Source organism: Anabrus simplex, chromosome 1 (genome assembly GCF_040414725.1).
Source record: "Anabrus simplex isolate iqAnaSimp1 chromosome 1, ASM4041472v1, whole genome shotgun sequence".
In the NCBI taxonomy this organism is placed as follows: Eukaryota; Metazoa; Arthropoda; class Insecta; order Orthoptera; family Tettigoniidae; genus Anabrus; species Anabrus simplex.
Window position 1 is genome coordinate 1,574,680,286 of NC_090265.1, and position 25,933 is coordinate 1,574,706,218.

Genomic DNA, 25,933 nt, shown 5'->3' on the forward strand with positions numbered 1-25,933 from the left:
AATGCCTACTTCATTCTTACACATCACTAATAATAATAATAATAATAATTTTAGCGATCTCTTCACGCATGTCTCTGGAAAACATTACGAACGAACATCACTTGGTGACCACGCCTACAAATGGAATTGACGTTTCGTACAGATGAGTACCTACTTCCAATCAATTTAGCTAGATGTTTGTTTACGCACTGTGTTCGCACCAATAAATATTACTAAGCAAAATAAAGAAAACAATATCTTCTTACTTACGAAAACGACTTGGATATTGGACTTAACTTTGCTCAAGATGGTCTAGGCGTTTCCTCCTCTCAGGTCATCTGAGACTATGAACTGATCATCTGGTTCCTCCACAAGTGGTTGGGTACATCGTGGCTCTCATCATCGCTCACTGGTCATCCGGGATAGCCAACATCGTCTCGCCTCGTCAGGATCCAAGCAGCATCGCCTTGCTTCCTTACAGACCCATGATGAAGACTCGTGCGTATGGAACAGAACAATGATAGAATGTTTGACTCATTGCTGACATTTTTCAAGTCCTATAGCTCTTGCGTTGCTCAGATTGTACAGGTTTTTACTGGAAAACAGTTAGATCAATAAATAGTCCAGAATTGTCTAAGACTTATATTCAGTATATTCTGATTCGAAAATAAATTTCTTTCCACCGTCTTTTATCAGCCTAAATGCATTTAATTTACTGGTCCGTAAGTGTCTTTCAATGTTAACCGGTGTCGGGCAAATTTCATCAAGGGCTTGCGTCACTGCGTGACGTAGTTCCACAGTAGTATATCTTATCTTATCTCTTATTGTTTCTCGTATTAAATCTCTCGCGCGGCGTTTAAATCTTGATCTCTGCCAAATAGAGTGTAGTCGGGAACTAATCTTCGTTTCCAAATCTCCAATATATCGCTCCGCTGAATAATTCCTTTAAAATGAATTTTTCGTCCTGTTAATACACCGAAGTCAGTTTAGATAGAAAAAGATGAGCATCTTTTTTCTTGAATAATGGTTTCAAATAATGTCCATCTGTCATTTTTTTCTGCGCCTTCTAAACGTGGTTGTTACTGTAACCGACTGACGAAAAGACTTATAATTTGGCCCGTACTGACGTTAAATGTATTTTATTTGAGATTTTGTTGCTCTAGCTCTTATAAAGAATTGTGAAACGGCACAATAGGTATAGCAAGTATAGTGTTGTCAGGCATTTTGAAATAAAATTTATGACACCAGTGAAAACACTTTTGAACCTACCCAATGTAAAGTGCCTGTCTTTGATAATAATGGTGAAATATGTACAAAGTAAAATATTTTTAATGATGGAATAATGAATTCTTTAGTAATAATAATAATAATAGTAATAATAATAATAATAATAATAATAATAATAATAATAATAATAATAATAATAATAATAATAATAATAATAATAATAATAATAATGTTATTTGCTTTACGTCCCACTAACGACTTTTACGGTTTTTGGAGACGCCGAGGTGCCGGAATTTAGTCCCGCAGGAGTTCTTTTACGTGCCAGCAAATCTACCAACACGAGGCTGATGAGTTTGAGCACCGGACTGAGCCAGGATCGAACCTGCCAAGTTGGGGTCAAAAAGCCAGCGCCTCAACCGTCTGAGCCATTCAGCCCGGCAATGAATTCTTTACTTTGATTATCATCTATATAATAATTAGACTACTGGTACTTGCCCTTTATAATATCCAATTTTATGTCATTTCAACAATTTGTGCCTTAGTTGTTTAGTAGGTACATACTGTACTCAGGTGACCATGTTGTATAAGTGAACAACTTGTTTCAATAAAATAAAATTGCCTTTTAAAGGCAGAAAAGATCATTATCTATCTATATATGTGGTATGTCTATGATATAAAGCAGAATGTCTGTCTGTCTGTCTGTCCTTTATACAAATATATGCCGTTCTGCCAGCCTGAAACAAATTTTGTACCCTTACCTTTTACTACTCTGTCTACAAGAAATTTGAACATCCTTCTCCATTCCCTACATTTAGGCCCTTTGTCACATTAGCAAAATATAAAATTTGTTGTACAAAAATGAGACAAAGCTCATTTTAAGGCCCACAATGCAAGGAACAAAGGTCAGTGAGTTTTAAGGCCCTAAAAACCAGTTGTTTCTGAGATACTGGCACCACACGACCCCAGCTCTAGGAACGAGATCAAGAAACGACCGGCCGTAACCATGGTAATGTCAGGTCAAGGGATCCCATCTCTTCACATGAAAGAAGGTCTCTTTGTTTATAAAAGCACAGTGAATCATTATTTAGCCCTTTGCACTTAAGCCTCCTCATGTAGCATATAACACGTTATCATAGTCCAAGAAACTTCAGTAAAATTTATAAATTCCTTGTGTAATGCATGTTAATGTATGTATAAGGAGATTTATCATGTGTTGTCACAGTTCATCGCCTCAGCCTGTTTTCATCTTCTTCTCTTAGATCATTCCTACTTTATTTCCATCTTTAATATCCATTGCTCACTTATAATCATAGTGCCATTGTTCTTCTCTTCTCAAGTAGTTATTTGTAATTGATTGATAAGTCTGAAAAAGGTAATTAAAATAGGAAACATGGTGAGCACAATGAGGAAAAGGTGTGATTAAATTTATGTAAATAGAGCATGTCTTTACGTGAAGTATATAGGATTATATCCAAATAGGTGATGGATATTCAGAGTGATTTGAGATCAGATCAGATCAAATCAAATCAAATCAAATCAAATCAAATCAAATCAAATCAAATCAAAATCTCTTTATTTGCAAATGAGGTGTCTACTTTAGTGGCAAGAGTGTACAACAAGGCAGTGCACTATTGTCACTTTTATTCATCACTGTAATGGATGAAATAATGAAAAGAGTTAACAGACTCAACAACAACTCTGAGTTTAAAGCTCTTGCCGTTGCAGATGATGTTGTGACATGGTGTGACAATGAGGTCGAAGTACAACAGAAGCTGAATGACTCAAATGCTATATTCAAGTAATTTGGTCTCAAGATAAGCAAATCCAAAATGGTAGTGTTGCCTGTTAGTCAACAGAACATCTGTATTAATATCACTCTAGATGGATCAAAGTTGGAACAAGTACATCAATTCTGTGATCTTGGCAGTGTAGTCGTCGTCGACTGTAACTCGATCCGAGTATATGAGGCGGTCCGTTCCAAAACTCGTCTTATCCATTTTTTTTTTTTTTAAATGAGTTAGAGGTAGCATTGCCTTCTTGGTGATGTTTGTGATAGTTCCAACACAAAATTAAGCACCAAAACTCGCCTTTCCCCATAGAAATTGTCACCAAACTTAGGTTTTTGTTCTATAACTCGCCTTATCCACGGCGCTTGTCGTTCCAAAACTCGCCATATACGATCAACCAATAGGAATGGATAACTTCAGCACGTGACTCACGCTACAATTTACCCGCGTTTTATGCCAGTCTTTCTACTCTTTGAGTTGTTCTTGAACTGTGTTAGTCTTTCATGCAGTTTTGTGCTGTGAATAGAGTGTATTAAGATGACCAAAAATATTGCTCTTGTTGTGGAAGGTATATAAAACTTGCTAATACAGAACAGTTTCACATTCAGATCTGCCAAAAGACATTCTTGAATGTATTGCATGTCAGCAAAGATCGGGTTCAGAGGATTGCCAGAAATCACTTCACGACAGGGAAACTTCCAACAGAAAAGAGGGGAGGAGCTAGGATCAAACCAGAGTACACTGAAAACAGGCACTCTGTGAAATGTTTCATTGGAAGTTTGCAGTGTTGTGAAAGTCATTATTGCTGCAGAAAGTCACCGGTCAGACAGCATCTACCCGGAAATTTAAGCATCGCTAAGCTTTACAAAATGTATAACAAGAAATCACCTGAAGAACTCAGGGTGAAGCGGTGGTTCTTCCGTGAAATTTTTACACGTTGCTACAACATAGGATTCAGAACACCAGTTACTGACGCTTGCTCAAAGTGCATAGAGCTCAAGGAGAAAATTAAACTTGAAAGTTCGAACGTATCACTGAAGAATGATTTAATCTTGGAACTTAGAGTCCAGAAACTAAGGGCTGCAGCTTTTTTCAAAAAGCTCCAAGAAGAAAGGGACAGCATGGTAATATTTTCATTTGACTGCCAAAAGAATCTTGTGAATCCAAAAGTTCCAGATCAAATTGCCTATTACAGTCGCCAATTGTACACCTATAATTTTACCATTGTGAGGGGTACCTCACATGCCAAGTTGACAAAGGAGAATGTTTTTACATACACATGGATGGAGCATGAATTCAACAAGGGGTCTAATGAAACGTCATCTGCAGTTTACCATCGATTATCACAAACTGATTTGTCAAACTTCACTACTATACGAATTCATGCGGATGGCTGCGGAGGACAGAACAGCAATTCTACAATGATTGCAATGTGCTCATATTTCTTGACACACACAGCTCCGCCTAATATAGAAAGTGTTGAATTGGTCTTTCCTATGACAGGCCACTCATTTCTGCCCTCTGACAGGGTATTTGCTCAAGTCGAGAGAGAGAGATAAGGAAATGCCCTATAATCTGTAATCCAGCAGAATATGAAGACATCTTTAGCAAACATGCTGAAGTCTTCAAGTTTGGCAGAGACTGCTCGGTGAACAATTGGAAAATGGTTTCTGAAAATATAATGAAAGTGCCTGCATCTTGGCACTTCGAATTTTCTCCAGTGAAACGATTTGTTATTAGCAAAGACTCACTGGGAAATGTCACCCTTATGGAGAGAACCTCATTACAATTCAAACATCGGTTTAGGAAAATCCGTAATGAAAAAGGGAAATGCTACCTGAATTATTGCCAGGAGTAAACTTGAATCCCGCCGAAGTAAATGACTTAAAAAGTTTGCTTGAAAAGCATTTTCGAATGGATTGGGATAGGAATGAGTTGCTTTCTTTTTATAAGAATCTGTTCACCTCAATTTCTGTAGACGAAAACAATCTTGTTGAAGAAACAGAAGTTCTTTGTGATGGATCTCAAGAGGAGGGAACAGATTTGAGAGTTTGATTAACAACAAAGTGATGTTTTATTGTTCAAGTTACTTCTATTGTGAGTGCAGTGTAGCCTATAAAGGAAGAATTCTCTCCAAATACTATGGATGGGATGTAAATATGATAAATCACACTGCTGTGTTTAATTTATTTGTGAATATCATTATACTGATAGCAAAAAGGTGCATGAGTGTACTGGTGAGTTTTATTACAACATTATATTCTCAATCCTTTCATTTTTCTTGTTTTAAAATAAGTTGTGTGAGGTAATATATTTTGAATTTTTTTGGGTGCTCCAAAACTCATCTTATCCAAAATACAAATGTAATTAATTGACGTTCTACTAATTATATTTATAATTCTTCAATAAGACGACCCTATGACATTGGACTTGAACGCGTCGTAATACATTTAAACAAGTGAGACTTATATTACAAAAATTACAGATTTTCGCTTTTCCTGAAAAATCACTTATGATGGATAAGACGAGTTTTGGAATGGACTGCCTCATATATAACTTCTTCCTGCATACGTTGACCAGTTCAACTCAGTTTATGGATGTGTTTACGATGACTAAACAGACCAATCCTGGCATAAAACATATGCCCACACAAATCACACTGAATGGATGGAGGAGGGCGGGGTTATAATTGACAGAGTTTTCTTGCTTGTCGCTTGGCCTCTTGATGACTGCGGCATTCTCTTTCAAACAAGTTGACAGTGGTGGAGCCACAGTGAGCGGTCCACAGCACATTCTTCCCATGTCTGTATCTCGATACCAATTATCCACATGATGTGTTTCAGCTGGTCCTTAAAACTCTTTTTTTGCTAGTTGTTTTACGTCGCACCGACACAGATAGGTCTTACGGCGACGATGGGAGAGGAAAGGGCTAGGAGTGGGAAGGAAGCGGCCGTGGCCTTAATTAAGGTACAGCCCCAGCATTTGCCTGGTATGAAAATGGGAAACCACGGAAAACCATCTTCAGGGCTCCCGACAGTGGGGTTCGAACCTACTATCTCCTGAATACTGGATACTGGCCGCACTTAAGCGACTGCAGCTATCGAGCTCGGTCTTAAAACGCTTAAGAGGGGCTCATGAGGTCTACTGTTGGAGCAAAATTCACCATAAAGAATTTGGCGGGGAAGCCTGGTATCACTCATGCGGTGAACATGGCCTAACCATCTCAGTTGGGCTGATGACCTCGATGTTAGGCCCCTTTAAACAACAAGCAACAAGCACCATCTCAGTTGATGAGCGATAATTGTTGCCTCAATGCTATTTAGCTGCACTTTGTTGAGAACTGCCGTGTTGGTCACATAGTCCTCCCACTTAATATTTGAGATGAATCTCATTTTCTGTTGGTGGAAGCACTCAAGTTTTTTGATATCACAGCAATAGAGTGTCCAAGTTTCACAGCCATACAGCAGCATGGAAACGACAACAGCTTTGTACATCATGAGTTTGGTATGCAGTTTTAAGTTGTTATTCATGAAGACTCTGTGCATTAACCATCCAAATGCTGCATGAGCAGCCCCAATTCTTTTATCAATGTCTTCTTCACAGGTACACCATTTAGACAAGATGCTTCCAAGATATGAAAAGTGATCAACCTGTTCCAGTATTGTGTGTAAGATGGAAATATTGAACTCAGGAAGTGTTAATCCTGGCGCAGGTTGTGCAAGTACCTTCATTTAAATCAGATTAATGGCAAGACCAAAGCAATCACATGCAGTTTTAAAGCAGTTGACTGACTGTTGTAGTTCTGCAGGTGTTAGAGCAGGAGATGTGGTGCCATCAGCATCCTGCAGTTCTGTCACCCGGGTAACCAGAGTACGTCTTTGTGAGCGAAGTCTTGCCAGATTGAAAAGGCCTCCATCAAAATGAAAATTTATCTCCATGCCTAAGTGATTTGCAGATGATTCATGCAGCATGGCAGCCATGTATAGTGCAAAGAGTGTAGAAGCAAGCACACGGCCTTTTCAATCCATGAGTGACTGGGAACGAATCTGATACTGAGTTACCGTACCATGAAGAACCTGTCCAGACATGCCATCATGAAGAGCTTGAACCAATTCCACCTAACGTTCCTGCATACATCGACCACAGATCATAGAAAACTAAATACAGAGGCTGCTCTTGTTCTCTGCATTTTTCCTGGAGTTGTCTAGCACAGAAGATCATATCTGTTGTGCCTCTGGAGGTTCGGAAACCACATTGAGACTCAGGCAAAGTCCTCTCTGAGATAACTCAGAGCTGGTTTAATAGAATTGTTGCAAGAATTTTACATGCAATTGACAAAAGCGATATACCATGGTAGTTCCCACATAACTATGATCGCCTTTCTTGAAGATAGTGACAATGGTAGCATTCTTCAAGTCGTCAGGTACTTCTTGAGTTTTCCAAATCAAGAGGATGAGTGTGAAAAGTCTAGTCTTCAAGGGTATACCTCCATTTTGTATCTGTCCCAGAGGGATGTTATCAGGACCAGGAGCCTTTCTTTGTTTTATTTGATTGAGTGCTTTGGTGAAGTCTCTGTATGTAGGTGGAATTGCCATCCATGGTTGTTGAGGCTGCTGAAGGACATTATGAAGAAAGTCCTCAGCAGCATTGGAGACACAATTTAGAATTGAAGAGAAATGTTCCTTCCAACGCTGTAAAATTTCACCATTATCAGTTAAAATGATGGAGTTGTTAGCAGTTTTCAATGACCCTGATGAAGATCGAATTGGACCATTTATCTTCTTTATGCCACCTAGAAGTTTTGCAGGTCACGGGCATCAGATAGTCTTTAGCTTTTTGTTGCCACCAGTTATTCTTAATTTCCCTAATTTGTGTCTGACATTTTCCTTTCAGTTCCAAGAAATGTGATTTCTTCACATTGGAAGATGAATCTTGAAGGTAGGATAGGCAGGCTTCCTTGGCTTAGATCAGACATTTAATTTCTTCATTATTTCCATCAAACCAGTCCTGTCTTTTTTTCCTCACAAAACCAATTGTTTCCTCAGCTGACTCAGTGATGACCTTCTGAAGCATGGCCAATTCCTGATTTGTACTATCATTGCTGACTGGATGACTAGCCAGTTTGTTTGAGATTGCATTTCTGTAATCTGCAGCAATGGATTCAATTTGAAGTTTAGAAGTATCGAATTTCTTTCTGGGTAGATTGTGGATGGATCTTTCTGGTTTGCGACAGATTGAGATTCTCAACCGGCAAAAAAGGAGCTTATGATCTGTCCAGCAGTTATCTACATTTCTTGCGGTCCTTGTAACAAGGACATCTTTTTTATCACATAGCCTGTTGATGATATAATCAAGGATGTGATAGTGCTTTGAGCGAGGATGCATCCAAGTGGTCTTGTAGCGATTAGGCAGGTGGAACTGAGTATTAGTAATGAAGAGTTCATGTTCAGCACATAAACCAAGGAGCACTAGATCATTGGCATTACAGTTGCCAAGGCCATGTTTTCCCATCACATTGCCCCATAACTGGTGATCTTTACCAACCCTGGCATTGAAATCGCCAAGTAGTACGAGTTTGTCTCTTGGTGGTACTTCGGTGATGGTAGTGCTCAGCAGGTTGTCGAATTGGTCTTTAGCTTCTACATCAGCATCAAAGGTGGGAGCATATGCAGAGATGAGTGTCATAGATTTGGCTCCAGAGAGTGGGATTCGGAGAGTCCTAATTCTTTCACTGACTGCGGTTGGAGTTAGCTGATAATCATTCACCAATGTGGTCTTCACAGTGAATCCCACACCATGAATGTGGTGTTCTCCCTCATCTTTTCCCTTCCAGAAGATTGTGTAGCCTGAGATGAACTCTGTAAGTTTACCTTTGCTGGACAGTCTGGTTTCACTTAAGGCAGCAATATCAATGTTCATTCGTCCAAGCTCATGGGTGACAGGTGCTGTTCTTCTGTCAGGTCTGTTATTGTCTATCAAATCAAGTAGGGTTCGAACATTCCAGGTTCCTATAATCAAAGTTTTGGTAATCTTCGTTTTTCGACCGCATAAGGGGTGACCCGCTCGTTGCGGCCCCCCAACTGGCTGAGAGTGTTACTACCGATGTTTAGCCCACATTTTCTAGGGCCTTCCTCATTCAGGGTGGGCAGGGGTGATCCTAAATAGGCCTGCCCAAACACAGATGCAGGACCGAATTTCTGAGTAGTCACGGGATCTCAGAAAGATGACCATCACACATCTGCTGCCAATGTGCAGGTCCAAACTAGAGGCTTCCAGTTTCACCCGAAAACCTGCCTCCACCATCCTTATCCCATCACCATTGGACTTGAGTTGAAGGGAGTGACAGCAGGAAAAAGTGCCACAAATGGGATTTTGTTTAAGGTGGATCGCAGCTTGCAAGGAAGTGACCCACACACTATGATCTCGGAACTATATCCTGCGGCACAAATGAAATGCGATATGCAGGTTCTAGTACCACGACTACAACAGACTGCCTCAGACTCGAAATACCATTGAGTTGTGCCTTCACAGCCAGTCCATCTGGCATGACCTCATCCACCTCCACGACCGATGAGAACCACAAAACGGAGGTTCCTCTGTCCGTTTTGCTGTTGGGTCAAAGACACAGATGATGGGTTCCAGTGTCATTTCCTACACTGAGGGGACCATCACCCCACCGAAAGGGGCTCATCTGCCCGAAGCCGTTGGCCCCTCTGGGGGGGTTGAGTTATTTACCTTCGCTCGACACGCGTTAGCTGTTTTTACAGCTGGTTGCCAAGTCAGCTAACCCTCCTCCTTTCCCATTCCAGGTTTGGGACCGGACAATGGTGGATGGGAGTGTAGTAACAACAGATAGTCCATCATCTCTGAAATTACTAATATAATACAGAATGGAGCACAGTTTTATCATCCTGTGAGAAAACTTTTGGGATAAGTAAGTTCCATTAACATCAAAATAATATTCTACAGAAGCTTCTTTGTACCAGTTACCACATACAGTCTAGAAATATGCATCCAAACGAACATAAATATCTAAATATCAGCAAGCTACAAGTAGTGGAAATAAAGTTTGAAAGAAGGAGGGACTAATATGAAATTATGAGATACTCCATCTTATCCATGTGAAATAACCCGTTTGTGAGATCTATGTTGAAGCAGGCTTAAATGGTTTGGTCTTCTCAAAAGAATACAATCACAAAGAGTAGTTAGAGTAGTTCAAAAAGGAACTCAAAGGCAAAAGAACAAGAAGTGAGCCAAGGAAAAGATGGATCGATCAGATTATTTAAATGATCTTGCTGGGCAAGGTCTGGATTTGCAGCAGGTTATGGAAGAAGACACCTACATGGACAGAAATAAGTGGAAAGTGTTCAGGAGGTGGTTCAAAATGATGATATAGGATTATCTTAATATTTGTAACAACATAAAAATGTTTGGCTGATTTGTCAGATGTGGTGATTGTGCTATGTGAAGCAAGAAGTGTCTAAAAAAAGCACCACATAAAAATCCTCTGAAAACAGGAATCATATACAAAAATCTGTAATGAGCCATCTGATACTACCATACATGATACTACTATAAGGCACTGGTACTACTGTAGGCTACTGATACTATTATATGCTCTCAGACTCTGCTTCCAGTTCACATATTGGTGTTTACTCACCATCTCTCCGATTTCTCCTGGCTCTCCTTTGGATCCTTCTGCACCTGGGGGCCCCACTGGCCCTGGAATACCAGTCAGTCCCATTGGTCCTTCACTGCCTCTCATAGCCATCTGGAAAAATGAGTATCAATGCAGTAGGCCTATGTTAAAAAAATTGGATACACATTCATAATCTATACCCAGACTAGCGAAATATCTAAATATCTTACCATGTGCTGCGATAACATTTGCCGGAACTGTTCAGCTTGTTGGTCTGGACCCTTTTCATTGCCTTGGGGGTTAAGCTGAAACAGTCAGAGAAAGAATTGAAAAGGGGAAGAAAAAATACCAAAGTCTCATTTCATGTATCCAAAAAAACTCAAAAGGGGCTGCCTGGCTGAGGCGGTAAAGGCATGCTTGATTCACCTGGAAGGACGTGGGTTCGAATCCCCATCAGGAAGTCGTAACATTTAAGAAACAAGATTTCCACTTCCGGAGGTGCAAATGGCCCTGAGGTTCACTCAGCCTACACCAAAAATGAGTACCAGGTTAATTCCTGGGGGCAAAGGCGGCCGGGCGTAGAGCTAACCACTCTGCCCCATCACGTGCCGCGGTTAGCAATGGTGGAAGCCTTTACCTTCCACTCCTCCATGGGCCTTCATGGCCTGTATGAAGGTGACTGTCTTTGTTTGTTGACAAAAACTCAAAAAAGTTTGTAGTGCATTATATTTAGTTTAGTATATGCAGTAGATATAGGACTGCCAGATATCAAGGTAAAAGTTTTGCTCTCTTTGCTCCCTTTTCAGCTCTTTGAACAATACAGGGTAGCACTAATGGACAGTAACTAGGCCTACAGTCTTTTCTTTTGATTAGGTATATATAATGGTACTTTTGATTGCTGGTGAAACAAATAATATAATGCTTATTGGGAAAAAGCTAATCAATACAAAATATTATTCTTGAACATTTTGGGCTTCTATTTAGATCAGAGTAGTGTATCATTGTTTATTTGTTAACAGAAGCTTGCATGGACATTTTTAGTGTGGGGTGGATTTATCTACCAATGGGATCACCCACGCCATTGTTTAAAAGAATATTATAATCATGTCTTGGAGCCTGCTGAACACATTATGTATTTTTATTCTGAAAATCGGAAAATTTTGGAAATTATGTAGAAGCCTTTCCAATCCTGAAATTACTCTCAAATTAACCGTCTAAAAGGGAACTGCAATGAGTATTATCAAACTGTAACACACAATATTATTCCATAATATTACATAATAAACGTAAGTTGTATCTGCCAGTCTTATCTTTTTGTGCTGACGAAATGAGCACTTTTTAAGTTTTACTGAGTTTTTAAGTCAAAATGGTCAAAAAATCAAAATTAAGGTTTTAGCACTAACAATTACCTCATTCCTCGGGGCATATGTGGATATAACTTTTTTGTGTGCGGTCATTTTAAAATGTCCTGCTGACGTATTTAAAAATCGATTTGAATGGCTACACCCAGTTCCTGATGAATACCTAGTTTCAGAATATCACTGTATTTCATATTTCCGCTTTTGAATTCCTGGTCTGTGTTGTCATCTGTGGACAGTTTCCATAATTACGTACATAGAGGAGCATCAGAAATAGTCAAATTAACCCATTTGCCATCATAGATGACAAATAATTTCCAGCAGAAAATGTCCACCTCATGTGCTTTGTATTTTTGTTTGCATTTGCTGAAGAATATTTCAAGCTTCGAAATTCAGCTTGGTTTCAGTGTGTTAGATTTACCAATAATTCTTAACAATAATTCTTAACTGGAACTAATACCTTAATGCTTGCATGCAATGGGGCTAAGAACATTGAAATATATGAACAAATTTTAGAGAAAACTTTTCTAATCTTTCAATATTCAAATATCGATCATTACTGGTAGAGGTATGTATTTTTATCTATAAGGGCTTAATAAGTAGAATAGAATGTTAAAAACTGTTGCTGAGGAGAGGAAAAGGGCCAAGAAAGGAGAAATTTATGCTGCTGGGAAGTTGTGATGCAGCTACTGTAATTTTATACAAAATTAGCCTATTCTCAAAACTTTATTTTTTAGTATTTAAAATGTTAGTACAACAGTTTTTGTTCTCAAACCTTTCATGCCTATACTATCATGTGAGGTGCATAAAAGGTGGTATCTATTTTGAAAAATAATGGTATCTGACAGAGCAGTCAAATAGGCCTATATGAACATTTGAAAATTTCTAAGAAGAAAGAAAAAGGGTGAGAGAAAAAGTATTTAATAACAACAATAATGTAATTGTTCAAATAATAATGCCAATAATTATTAACATACCCCTATGGACTACCACAAAAGTGTTCTTTCAAAATTCAGCTTGGTTTAGTGTGTTGGATTTGCCAATAATTCTTAATGCTCATATGTGATGTGGCTAAGCACAATGGAATATGTGAACAAATTTTATTGAAAACTATTCTATCTTTCAACATTAAAAGGGATGTTTTGAATTTAATCCAAATATTTTATAAAATGTGTAATAAATCTGAAGCTATGATACCAAAATGCTCCAAATTATAGAATAATTTTGACACTGTAAATTAACTCGCAAAATGTGGTGAATATCAGATTAAAGTTGCAGAACTTACAAAACTCAGTAGGGTTCCCCCTTAAAAGTGCTTGTATATGGGAGACTAGTAATGGTAGATTTACTGAGCTGTAATAATGGTATTGGCTTTATGTCCCACTAACTCCTTTTTTGGTTTTCGGAGTACTGAGCTGTAAGGAACCCTTTTTGCAACTTCATTTGTAAAGAATTGTTCATAAAAGGAAATGCAAAAGAGGTGGACAAAAATACTGACAATAAAATTATGGAAAGAATAATTGAGAAAGTATTTCATTATGGATTTACTTTCCAATAAATGAGGGGCAATAACAGGCAAGATTGCCAGAAAACTAAATCAAACAAGTGGAGCCGAAAAATAGTGCAACAATAATGCATAATGAAACAGATATTAACAAAGCTGACAATCCAGAAAGGGTGCATTGTGATGAAGAACTATAAAAAGCAGGAAAGAGAGATCTCAGAGGAAGAAGCTGAAGATGGAGCTGTGGATAATCTAATCTAACACTCAAAAAGAAATAATTATAAACAAGATTTATTATTGGTGTGGGAAATGTGGATGGTGATCTACAATCTACTGAAAACTCAGAAACACGAGATATCAGCACTAACATAAAAAAACAAAACAGCAACAACAGGATACGAAGGAAACATTATATGTAAAGAGCTACACACCCTAAAAAAAAAAAAAAAAAAAAAAAAAAAAAAAAAAATCTGACGTTAAATACCACAGGACAATCAGAATTCTGGCCAAAGGGAATAAGAATCAGAAGATTTTGCTTCCAAACGAGCAACTGAGATGAATGAGTGAAGCTCCTCTAAACAATGCTTATATCCTACTCTGGAATATTGAAGGATTGTGAAATGCAGTGGCTAACTTATGTCCCCATGTTAGAATGACTAGAATTGTGTGGATGAATATGAAACAATACAGTTAAAAATGAAGTGGAAGGAACACATTAAAACATTATCTATAATTATGCTAAAATTGTGGCAATTGTCTTTTTGTATTTTCTTCTTCAATTCTTGTCTTGAGGTCAGTTGATCAAACATATATAGTAGAGGCACTTCAAGTAAAACAAGTTGTTCCTTGGTGAATAAGAGATATACATTTATAAGTTATAGCAGACATAAGGGACATAGGGGACATAAGTTGTCATACAAGCCCCATTAGACTTTGTATTCACTAGGTGATCAACATCAACCTGGTTAAGACTTAAGGTGCTTTTAACATGTTTCTTCGACAACAAATTTAAGACATGCCAAGTTTACTTTTATATTTGGTGACTGTTTTTTACCTTGATATTGTTTCCATTTTGGTACATATGGCTGAAGACGACCTAAGTAAAGAGGTCAAAATTAGTACCATTATTAATAAAATAGAGAAACATCCAACTATATTGAATGAAACTGAAATGTCGTATGGCTTTTAGTGCCGGGATATCCCAGGACGGGTTTGGCTCGCCAGGTGCAGGTCTTTCTATTTGATGCCCGTAGGCGACCTGCGCGTCGTGATGAGGATGAAATGATGATGAAGACAACACATACACCCAGCCCCCGTGCCAGAGAAATTAACCAATGATGGTTAAAATTCCCGACCCTCCCGGGAATCGAACCCGGGACCCTCAGAACCGAAGGCCAGTACGCTGACCGTTCAGCTAACAAGTTGGACTTGAATGAAACTCATTGCTTACGATGTGCTCCTTCTTTGAATAATGATACTCATCCTACCTCCTCTGCGAACCATGTGACCTTGTCGCGGTAGGGAGGCTTGCGTGTCCCAATGATGCAGATAGCCGAGCCGTAGGTGCAACCATATCGGATGGGTATCTGTTAAGAGACCAGACTAACGAATTGTTTATCGAAAGGGCGGCAGTCTAGACGACTGACTGATATGGCCTTGTAATAATACTCAACATGGCTTAGCTGTGTTGATACTGCTACACGGCTGAAAGCAACGGGAAACTACAGCCGTAACTAACTCCCGAGGACATGCAGCTCTCTCTGTATGAATGATGTACTGATGATGGCTTCCTCCCGGGTAAAATATTCCGGAGGTAAACTAGTCCCCCATTCGGATCTCCGGGTGGGGACTACACGAGAGGGGGCGATCATCAGGAAGACTGATACTGACATTCTGCGAGTCGGAACGTGGAATATTAGAAGTTTGAATTGTTGTGGTAGGTTAGAGAATCTGAAAAGGGAGATGGATAGGCTAAAGTTAGATGTAGTTGGTTTAAGTGAAGTACGTTGGCAGGAAGAACAAGATTTTTGGTCAGGCGACTACCGAATTATCAACACAAAATCAAACAGGGGAAATGCAGGAGTTGGTTTAATTATGAATAAGAAAATTGGGCAGCGGGTAAGCTACTACGACCAGCATAGTGAAAGAATTATTGTCGTCAAGATAGACACCAAACCAATGCAAACCACAATAGTGCAGGTTTATATGCCTGCTAATTCAGCGGATGATGAAGAAATCAAAAGAATATACGAGGAGATTGAAAATTTAATACAATATGTAAAAGGTGACGAGAATCTAATTGTGATGGGAGACTGGAATGCAGTGGTAGGCCAAGGAAGAGAAGGTAGTACAGTAGGAGCATTTGGATTGGGACAAAGGAACGAAAGAGGAAGTCGGCTGGTTGAATTCTGCACCGATCATAATTTAGTCCTTGCCAATACTTGGTTCAAACACCACAAACGACGGCTGTATACGTGGACGAGACCTGGAGACACTGGAAGGTATCAAATAGACTTCATTATGATTAGGCAGAGATTCAGAAACCAGGTGTTGGATTGCAAAACTTTCCCAGGAGCAGACGTGGACTCTGACCACAACTTGTTGGTCATGAAGTGCCATCTGAAGTTGAAGAAATTGAAGAAAGAAAAGAATGCAAAAAGATGGGATTTAGACAAGTTGAAAGAAAAGAGTGTGAGGGATTGTTTCAAAGAACATGTTGCACAAGGACTAAATGAAAAGGCTGAAGGAAACACTATAGAGGAAGAGTGGAGAGTCATGAAAAATGAAGTCAGTAGGGCTGCTGAAGATATGTTAGGAAGGAAGAAAAGATCAACTAAGAATCAGTGGATAACTCAGGAGATACTAGACCTGATTGATGAACGACGAAAATACAAGAATGCTAGAAATGAAGAGGGCAGAAAAGAATCCAGGCAATTAAAGAATCAAGTGGATAGAAAGTGCAAGGTAGCTAAGGAAGAATGGCCGAAGGAGAAGTGCAAGGATGTCGAAGGCTGTATGGTCCTGGGAAAGGTAGATGCATACAGGAAAATCAAGGAAACCTTTGGAGAAAGGAAATCTAGGTGTATGAATATTAAGCGCTCAGATGGAAAGCCACTTCTAGGGAAAGAAGACAAAGCAGAAAGATGGCAGGAGCATATCCAACAGTTGTATCAAGGTAAAGAGGTAGATAATTTGGTTCTGGAACATGAAGAGGCTGATGCTGATGAAATGGGAAACCCAATTTTGAGGTCAGAGAGTGACAGAGATGTGAGTGACCTCAATAGGAACAAGGCACCTGGAATTGATGACATTCCCTCTGAATTACTGACTGCCTTAGGAGAAACCAGCATGGCAAGGTTATTTCATTTAGTGTGCAAGATGTATGAGGCAGGAGAAGTCCCATCCGATTTTCGGAAGAATGTTGTTATACCTATTCCCAAGAAAGCCGATAAACTACCGCACCATTAGTTTAGTATCTCATGCCTGCAAAATTTTAACATGTATTGTTTACAGAAGAATGGAAAAACAAGTTGAGGCTGAGTTGGGAGAAGATCAATTTGGCTTCAGAAGAAATGTAGGAACACGTGAAGCAATCCTGACTTTACGTCTGATCTTAGAGGATCGAATCAAGAAGGACAAGCCCACGTACATGGCATTAGTAGATCTAGAAAAGGCATTCGATAATGTTGATTGGACCAAGCTATTTATGATTCAAGATGATAGGGATCAGATACCGAGAATGAAGAATTATCTACAATCTGTATAAAAATCAGTTTGCAGTGATAAGAATCGAGGGCTTTGAAAAAGAAGCAGCAATCCAGAAAGGAGTGAGGCAAGGCTGCAGTTTGTCCCCTCTCCTTTTCAATGTTTACATAGAACAGGCAGTAAAGGAAATCAAAGAGAAATTTGGAAAGGGAATCACAGTCCAAGGAGAGGAAATCAAAACCTTGAGATTTGCCGATGATATTGTTATTTTATCTGAGACTGCAGAAGATCTCGAGAAGTTGCTGAATGGTATGGATGAAGTCTTGGGTAAGGAATACAAGATGAAAATAAGTCCAGTGGAGTGCAGTCGAACGAAGGTAGGTGATGTAGGAAATATTAGATTAGAAAATGAAGTCTTAAAGGAAGCAGATGAATATTGTTACTTGGGTAGTAAAATAACTACCGATGGCAGAAGTAAGGAGGACAAACTACAGAATAGCACAAGCAAGGAAGAGCTTTCTTAAGAAAAGAAATTTGCTCACTTCAAACATTGATATCGGAATTAGAAAGATGTTTTTGAAGACTTTCGTGTGGAGCGTGGCATTGTATGGAAGTGAAACATGGATGATAACTAGCTCAGAAAGAAAGAGAATAGAAGCTTTTGAAATGTGGTGTTACAGAAGAATGCTGAAGGTGAGATGGATAGATCGAATCACGAATGAAGAGATACTGAATCGAATTGGTAAGAGGAGATCGATTTGGCTAAATTTGATGAGAAGAAGAGATAGAATGATAGGACACATCTTAAGACACCCAGGACTTGTTCAGTTGGTATTTGAAGGAAGTGTAGGTGGTAAGAACGGTAGGGGTAGACCAAGGTATGAATATGACAAGCAGATTAGAGCAGATGTAGGATGCAATAGTTACATAGAAATGAAAAGGTTAGCACAGGATATGGTGGCATGGAGAGCTGCATCAAACCAGTCTATGGACTGATGACTCAAACAACAACACTCATCCTAAGGTCTCATTTTCATTTGGGCAACTCTTGTAAGATATACATCAATGAAAGCTTCCATGAACCAAACAAAGACTGCAAGTTTGAGCTCTGCAATATTTCTGTGATTGCTACCATGTTAGATTCTATAAGAAGAGATCAGTATCATTAACAAAATTCTGCCAGAGTAGCCAAAATTTTCCAAAAAATGCAGAAGCTGTAACAACTTTGTAACTTGTGAATAATGAGACCCCTACCATTTTGTTGTTTTTTACATTTTCTAATATACAGTATGACCAATTGGCTGCTGAAATCAAATTAATTTCAATGAATCCTTTTTCAAAGCAAAATTATAGCTCTGCAAAATGACTTACCAACAGTAATTGAGAAAAGTAACATTTTAAATTGAATATTTGCTATTCATGATTGTATTTCACTTGAAATAGACTTTCAACTTATTAGAGTATGTTCAGAACATACAGTACATGCCAAAAGGATATTAAGTATGGGACAAAGATAAACAACTAGACACTGATGGGGGACCGAACCCACTGCCTTCATATTTTATGTCCGATACTGTACCCATCGCCAGTCTAGAAAGCCAAGAATAATGACCAAAAAGACTTGACGTGTTGACCACATGACACCTCATAATCTGAAGGCCTTTGGGCTGAGCAGCGATCACTTGGTAGGCCATGGCCCTTTGGGGCTGTTGCGCCATAGTGTTTTTATAGTCTACCCATTGAGCAGTGGCAGCCTAACCATTGAGTTCTATTGGCTGGGATTTGAGCTGCACTAGTACTAATGCCAGCACAACTGCCTGATGTGGGCCATTTGAACTGAATATCTAGTTTTCATCACAGTATTATACTTGAAATCAGCTTATTAGGTGGCATTGGGTACATAGCCTACAATACCTACCAAAGAGATGTTAAGTGCAGAACAAAAATGGCCAACTGGATACTGGGTGTAACCGGACCCAAAGCCTTTGGATTTTGTTTGATGTTCCAACCATTGTGCTATGGTGGCCTTTCTGTTTCTTTTCTGTTGGCCAGGATAATTCAGGTTCATTTATTATAAATTCTATTTTAATCAAACAGTTCAAATCCCAGGCTAGGTTTAATAAATGGTCATATGCAATCAGTGGATTAATTACAAAATGTAGATGGAAATCTCTGAATGTACATACTTAAATACATTTTTAGCTATTTATTAAAAATAACAGCTCAGCCTGGATGCCATGGCCTTTTATTAAAAATATTAACAACGTGGCTTTAATTTCATGTAACGGTTGATGAAATTTTATAAATACTTACATGAAGTAAAAACACGCTATGGCTATGGAACTGAGCTCTGCATTCGGGAGATGAATTTGTTCAAACACCGCTGTCAGCTGTCCTGAGATTGGCTTTCTGTGGTTTCCCATTTTCACTTTCAGGAAAATGCCAGGAGAGTTCCTATTCATAGGCCACTGCTGATTCCTCGAACTCTTTACCCAGTTTAATACACCATCATTCATTTCATTTTCATTAACTCAAAATTTCATTTCTCCTCATCCCCATATCAGGAAATACGGGGTAGATGTATTTACATGAAGTAAAAGATAAATATTTTAATTTATGAGGTTACATGGCGGTAGGACCAACTCATAATTTTCTCTCTGTCTGCTTATTTTTCTTTCTGGTGCAATCAAAATCAGACATCATGAATCTTTTCTACTTTCAAAAAATTAGATTTAGAAATATATACCAACTAGTCTGATCTCTTCCTGAGATTACAGTCTTCTTTCATGTTGTCAAGAATAACACTGTTGATTTTTAATGAAAATCCACAGCCTGTTTCTAGTCATTTGACCGGGTCAGGAATGGAATGAATGAAGCCCCCATCTAGTGGCGAGGATAGGAATTGTGCCGGCTGCCGAAGCCTGTCGCACTCCTCTGGGGCAATGATTAATGAATGACAGATGAAATGAAATGATACTGGAGAGTGTTGCTGGAATGAATTATGACAGGGAAAACCGGAGTACCCAGAGAAAAACCTGTCCCGCCTCCACTTTGTCCAGCACAAATCTCACATGGAGTGACCGGGATTCGAACCACGGAACCCAGTGGTGAGAAGCCGGCGTGCTGCCGCCTGAGCCACGGAGGCTCACTGTTGATTTTTAATACCGTACATAACTTATATATTAAACTTGCTATGAAATGAGTTTTAGCTGATGTTGGAGATGAAAATCAAGATAATGACATAAATGTTTTGATGATTTAAAATGCAATATTTTTACAATAGTATATACTGTATACTTTACCGGGATCAAAAAGACATGTCCTGGAGGTCCTGGAATTCCATTGGTTCCTGCAATTCCATCTCTTCCTGGATCCCCTTTGGGACCTGTAGGTCCAGGTGCACCAGGAGGTCCCATGGGTCCTCTAGGACCAGGAGGTCCTCGTAATGGGTTAAGAGCATTGCTGAAGGTTGGAATGTAGGAGGGATAACTGCCTGACTCACTGTGGGTAATCTCATCTGTGTAGCGATCTTCATTCCAGGTATACTCTTCTCCTGAGCCCTCTGCCTGTAACAAATTACACTCGTCTTAAAAGCTTCCCTTGAGTGCAAATGTTTAGAAAATGTTTGAGAACAGCAGAGCTCAAAAAAGAGGAATGTATTGACAAATTTTTGTCTGACTAACTCTTTCAACACAATGCTATATGGGCAAGCATTATTTTAAAGTTTGTACTTATTACATGAAAGAAGGAAAATTTATTTGTATTTTCAAGATATTGCTTAATATATACTGTAAATGATTATTAAATATAATAAAAAACTTGACTTGGCTTATTTGATCAAAATATGAAGGTAACTTAACAAAAAAATATGAAACTTACGATACTGTATCACAGGTATACATGATTATTTTCTAATAATAATAATAATAATAATAATAATAATAATAAAAAAAATTGGTTAGCTCACGGATTCCCCTTAGATTTGATAATAAGCCACCAATGACAAGTTCTATCTTCAAGATTTGTAAATAAAACAGGACTTGAGGGCCTGTAAGAATCATGGTATATAAATTCATATTACTCACATAAGAGAAGTTGTGTGAAGCGCTATGAGTGACAGATAATGGCTGGGAATCATTTTCTGACTCAAGGTTTTCATCTATATTGTTTGTCTCTGGATCTTCTTCATCTTCATCATCTTCATCATCTTCATCTTCATCCCCATCCAAGTTATCATTTGTGTCACCTGCAACTTCATGTTGACAGTCAGGGGCAGCAGTAGAGCATAATTCATAGGCAGCATCAGGAACAGGGGCAATCTGCAGGAGCTCCACATCACCCTGCAAAATATACAGTATTTAACAAACCAACTTCTCTACTATATTTGAGGGTAAATAAATTATCTTAATGGAGCAATTTCAACCACTTATGATCAGTTGTCTTCAGCAGTTGACTCCCATGTCCTGTAAACATTGTCAACAGTATGCTAGAAAAGACTCTGATGGAGGGACACTACCTGTAGGTGATAGAAGATATTCAAAGCCAACACAGGAAGTTATTTGTCTTACTACAGGAATTATGGGATCTGACAGAAACAACACCACTGATAACTGGTACTCACCTATCAAACTATTCGAAGTGCCTCTTGAAAAGGGGCTAATGTACGTGGGCACTTTGCAGTGGTGTAGCATGAAATAAAAATATGGGAATGCTATCGTTTAAACACCCTAGTGCTAGAAATAAAACATGGAGGTGGATATCTGTGCACTTTAATGAATGGTGCTCCAATAAATTAAGTTTAAAAGTGGGCAATGAAATCATACAAATAATAATACACTTTCAGCCTAGCATTTTGAGGTCCACTAAAACTTACTTTCTCATTCAATATGACACATTTTTGCACACACTCATATACTGAAAGCTTCGGGTCTAGGTTCTTTACATTTGCAATTTGCAAGCCGTATTTCATTATGCCAAGTATTTATACTAACTACTGACAGCAGAAATTTAAACAAAGCACTGATGTGAACAAAGTATGTCTCAAATGCATAACAGGTCCACAACATTTACATCATCCATGCACTTAATTGGTCCCCTTGTATAATTTATAGCCCCAGTGAAAAGGTTCGTTGTCAATTATTGCGTTTAAAACTTGGTACAACTCATCGAAATATTTAATTACAGTTGTGATGGCCCTCGAGTGAAAGTTCCATCTTGCAATGAAGGACTATTGCAACTTAAATTCCTTTTCTGTAAGCAATACAGTGCACTTGGATGACTTGCTGAAAAAACTCAGAAACACTGTTAAATCAGAAATAATCAAACGTACTTGCTTCATTGTTCTGAGCTATATAAAAGCACTAGATTCAACTGCTGTGCATAGCAGTGAATAAAGATTGTGTGAGGCCTAAACTACTTTTCAATATTTTGTACACCTCTTTGCCGGCCTGCCATTACCCAACAACCATTGTAAGTTTGGTTCGTGACATTATTTTTTATCTATATTCCACTCTTCCAAAACAATACAAATCATACCTACCAAACCTGCACCACTTTTATAACTTGAGACATCGTAAAAACCTACAAAACTTTCTTCAATCCTATCTTTAACAAAGTACTGGAAAATTATGCTTAGTTGGCTGTTGCAAGACACATCTGTGTCTCATTGGTTTTGATTGACACAAAGGAACACTCTTGAATTTCTGACTTAATTTTGTTCTTAACAGCAGAAGTTATTACCGCAATAATTTCATTTTGGATCTCTGCTGAAGTCCTTTTGTTGATTCAGTCTATAAATGGTCTCGTATAACCAATTCATTTTGAGCAAGTAAATTTAATTTTTTTAAAGTGGCTTTACATTGCACCGAGACAGATAGGTTTTATGACGTCGATAGGATAGGAAAGGGTTAGGAGAGGGAAGGAAGCGGCCGTGGCCTTAATTAAGGTACAGCCCCAGCATTTGCATGGTATGAAAATGGGAAACCATGGAAAACCATCTTCAGGGTTGCCGACCTTAGTAAATTTAAAAGTTCTAAATAATTATCCCTGTTATTTAATTTGTCATCTTCTTGGTGACTACATAAAGGTATGATTATTTGACATCCAAGAACTTGTCTATTTGATGTTATCTGTGCATTATGCTTAATTTTAATTATCATGTTTTGAGAACTAATGCTGCCTACTTAAATGCAGATATTTTAATTTACTGGGCTTTGTTAAATAGTTGCCTTTCTTCCGTAGGAAATTAATCAACTTTTTAATTTGGCACCAGTTTGCCAAATTTTGCCATCAGGAGTGCCATCGTCAGTATGTCCTCTATTTTTCTGTGTTGGAACAGCAGTGACTGTCCCATGATCTCTAGCATCTTTGATGCTATGCATATAGCAGGCTTTGTAAAGGGCCCCATACACGTGCAGACTTAGTCGGAGGTAAGTCTGCACAAACCAATCTCTCCAGACATGTCTCTGTGTGTATGGCCGATAAGTCTGCCGACAAAAGGTCTGCAGGCAAGTCTCTGACATTCTAGCGCTGCTTGAATTCAGCCGGAGACTTTGCGACGAAAGCGCCATCTCAGCGTTGCGGCAGAAAATGTAAATGTGGTAACCTACAAATATGAAAACTGAAATTTATTTTTAGTGCGTCTTTTTCGTGCAGAACGCTAAATTGTGTCCTAATAACAACTCATCTTCTATACCGACTATCTAATTAATTTCGATCCATATACATTTTTCAACCATCCGAAGCGCATAATCTTAAACAGAAAACAGCTGATCGTGACGTATTCAAGTTCCTCGGTAAATAGTCATTTAGTCTGAGCATGTGTGGGCAACTGCATACTTCTGACTTACCTCCCGGAGGCAAGTCTGTGCGGGTAAGTATTCCAGAAGTGTGAATTTTTAAAATTTGAATTTAAAACCATTATAGCTTGTTTAGGTGGTGGTGGTGGTGGTGATTTTTGTTTTAAGAGGAAGTACAACTAGGTAATCATCCTCTCTGAACAAATTAAATGGAGGCGAAAATTAAAACGAAATGAATTTTTTCATCAGTGGAGGAATTTGAAAAATGAACCATCAATTCAAATATCTTGGAAGTTTTATCTCTGATACTGGTTCTATAGACAAGGAAATTTCCCATAGAATTCAGGCAGGTAGCAACTTTTACAAAATAGTTAAAGACATAATATGGAACAAGAAAATACCAACAAAATGTAAGAAAGTCATATATGAAACCTATTACGTACCAATCCTGACCTATGGTTGCAAAAGATGGACCATGAGAAATAAAGATGTTAGTAGAATCCAGGCAACAGAAATGAGATTTGTCCATAGCATGATCAGTAAAATACAGAGGGACAGAGTCCATAATGAGGAAATCCGCAAGCAGGCTCAAGTTGTAAGACTGCAGGACAGAATAACAGCACAGCAACTGAGATGGTATGGACATATGCGACGCATGAGAGATAACAGATTACCGAAACAAATGTATGATCTAAAACTTAAAGACAAAAGACCAAGAGGGCAACCAAGACTCAGGTACAAGGACATGGTGAAGATTGACATTCAACAGTGAGGATATACTTTGGAAAGCACTGAGTTCGAGAAAAGCTTCTATAAATTAATGAATAACGCAATTTTTGGTCGTTCATTAATGAACGTAAGGAAGCTGCGCGACGTCAGATGGATGGAAAGAAAAAGTTAATGTAAAATTAAAATCTATCTTATAGGCGGGAACGCGGGTACTGCACTTCCTGCAGCGCTAGAAGTTTTTCGTACAGAGTTTGTTGTACAAATGGCATTTCTTGTCTTGTCTTGATCGTATAATTTGATGGGCTTCGCTTGGGAGCGGTATACCCAGCCACGCATTCTCTAAACAAACACAAAAGATGGAGGAGACTGAAACAGAATATGGAAAATGTAAAAAAGGGGGTAAGGAATTCAACTACATATCTACCACACAGGAAAAGCACAAGGACACAAGGTATTGTTGGGAGATCAGAAGAATGCATATACCCGGTGATGCACGGGGCGAAGGGGTTTTCACCAGGAGAGCCGGTGAGGCAATAGTTATCATAGCAACTCCACTACTACCCAGGCGACTTTATATTATCTTCTACTGGTAGCAATCCTACAATAGACGATGTCTTGAAATTAAAAAAAGTTAAAACTCACCAAAAATATCATCTTCACTTCCGTGATCGTCCATTAACTCTCTTAGCAGCTCTTGGCTCATGTCAGTTGTAATCCAGCAAACTGCACAGTATGAGTCAATGTTTTCGTGTAGTAGATAAGAGCAGATAAGAGCCGATCTGTCTGGGCTGAAGAGGAAGTTCGTGCTTGCAGGCCACATTCCTCATTCTTGCATTCTTCTCATCTCTACACAGTACTAGACTTCACGCCAGAGTGACCGATACTTGGCGACTTCTACCAAATACCAGTGTTGCCAACACAATTCTCGTTTTATAAGCTAGACCATCATCCAATATAAGCTAGAAAAAGCTAAATCATAACTAGAAAAAGTTAAAAAATACGTCAAACTTCTGTAGCACTGGTTACCGGATAGGGAATTAAATTATTGTTCTTTGTTCTGTTCAATTAGCAAATTACTATAACTGTAAATCATGCACTTTTAATTGTGTACACTGAGCTAGTCTTGGCAGACTGGTTTTAGACGACAACAACAACAAAAAAACGGAAGATAAATATCTTCCTTTCTTCTTCTCTCCACGAAAAGATGG

General features: G+C 38.7%; 1 protein-coding gene across 1 annotated transcript in view; it reads right to left on the minus strand.

Moving 5' to 3' along the window:
* The window catches only part of LOC136858544 (collagen alpha-1(V) chain), a 394,943-nt gene that overhangs the window by 149,154 nt on the left and 219,856 nt on the right, over window positions 1-25,933 (minus strand). The window contains exons 5-8 of the mRNA XM_067138158.2: window positions 21,285-21,539; window positions 20,502-20,765; window positions 10,863-10,937; window positions 10,654-10,764 (exon numbers count right to left, since the gene is read on the minus strand). Coding sequence (XP_066994259.2) covers window positions 10,654-10,764; window positions 10,863-10,937; window positions 20,502-20,765; window positions 21,285-21,539 — 705 coding nt within the window. The remainder of the gene's footprint in view (window positions 1-10,653; window positions 10,765-10,862; window positions 10,938-20,501; window positions 20,766-21,284; window positions 21,540-25,933) is intronic.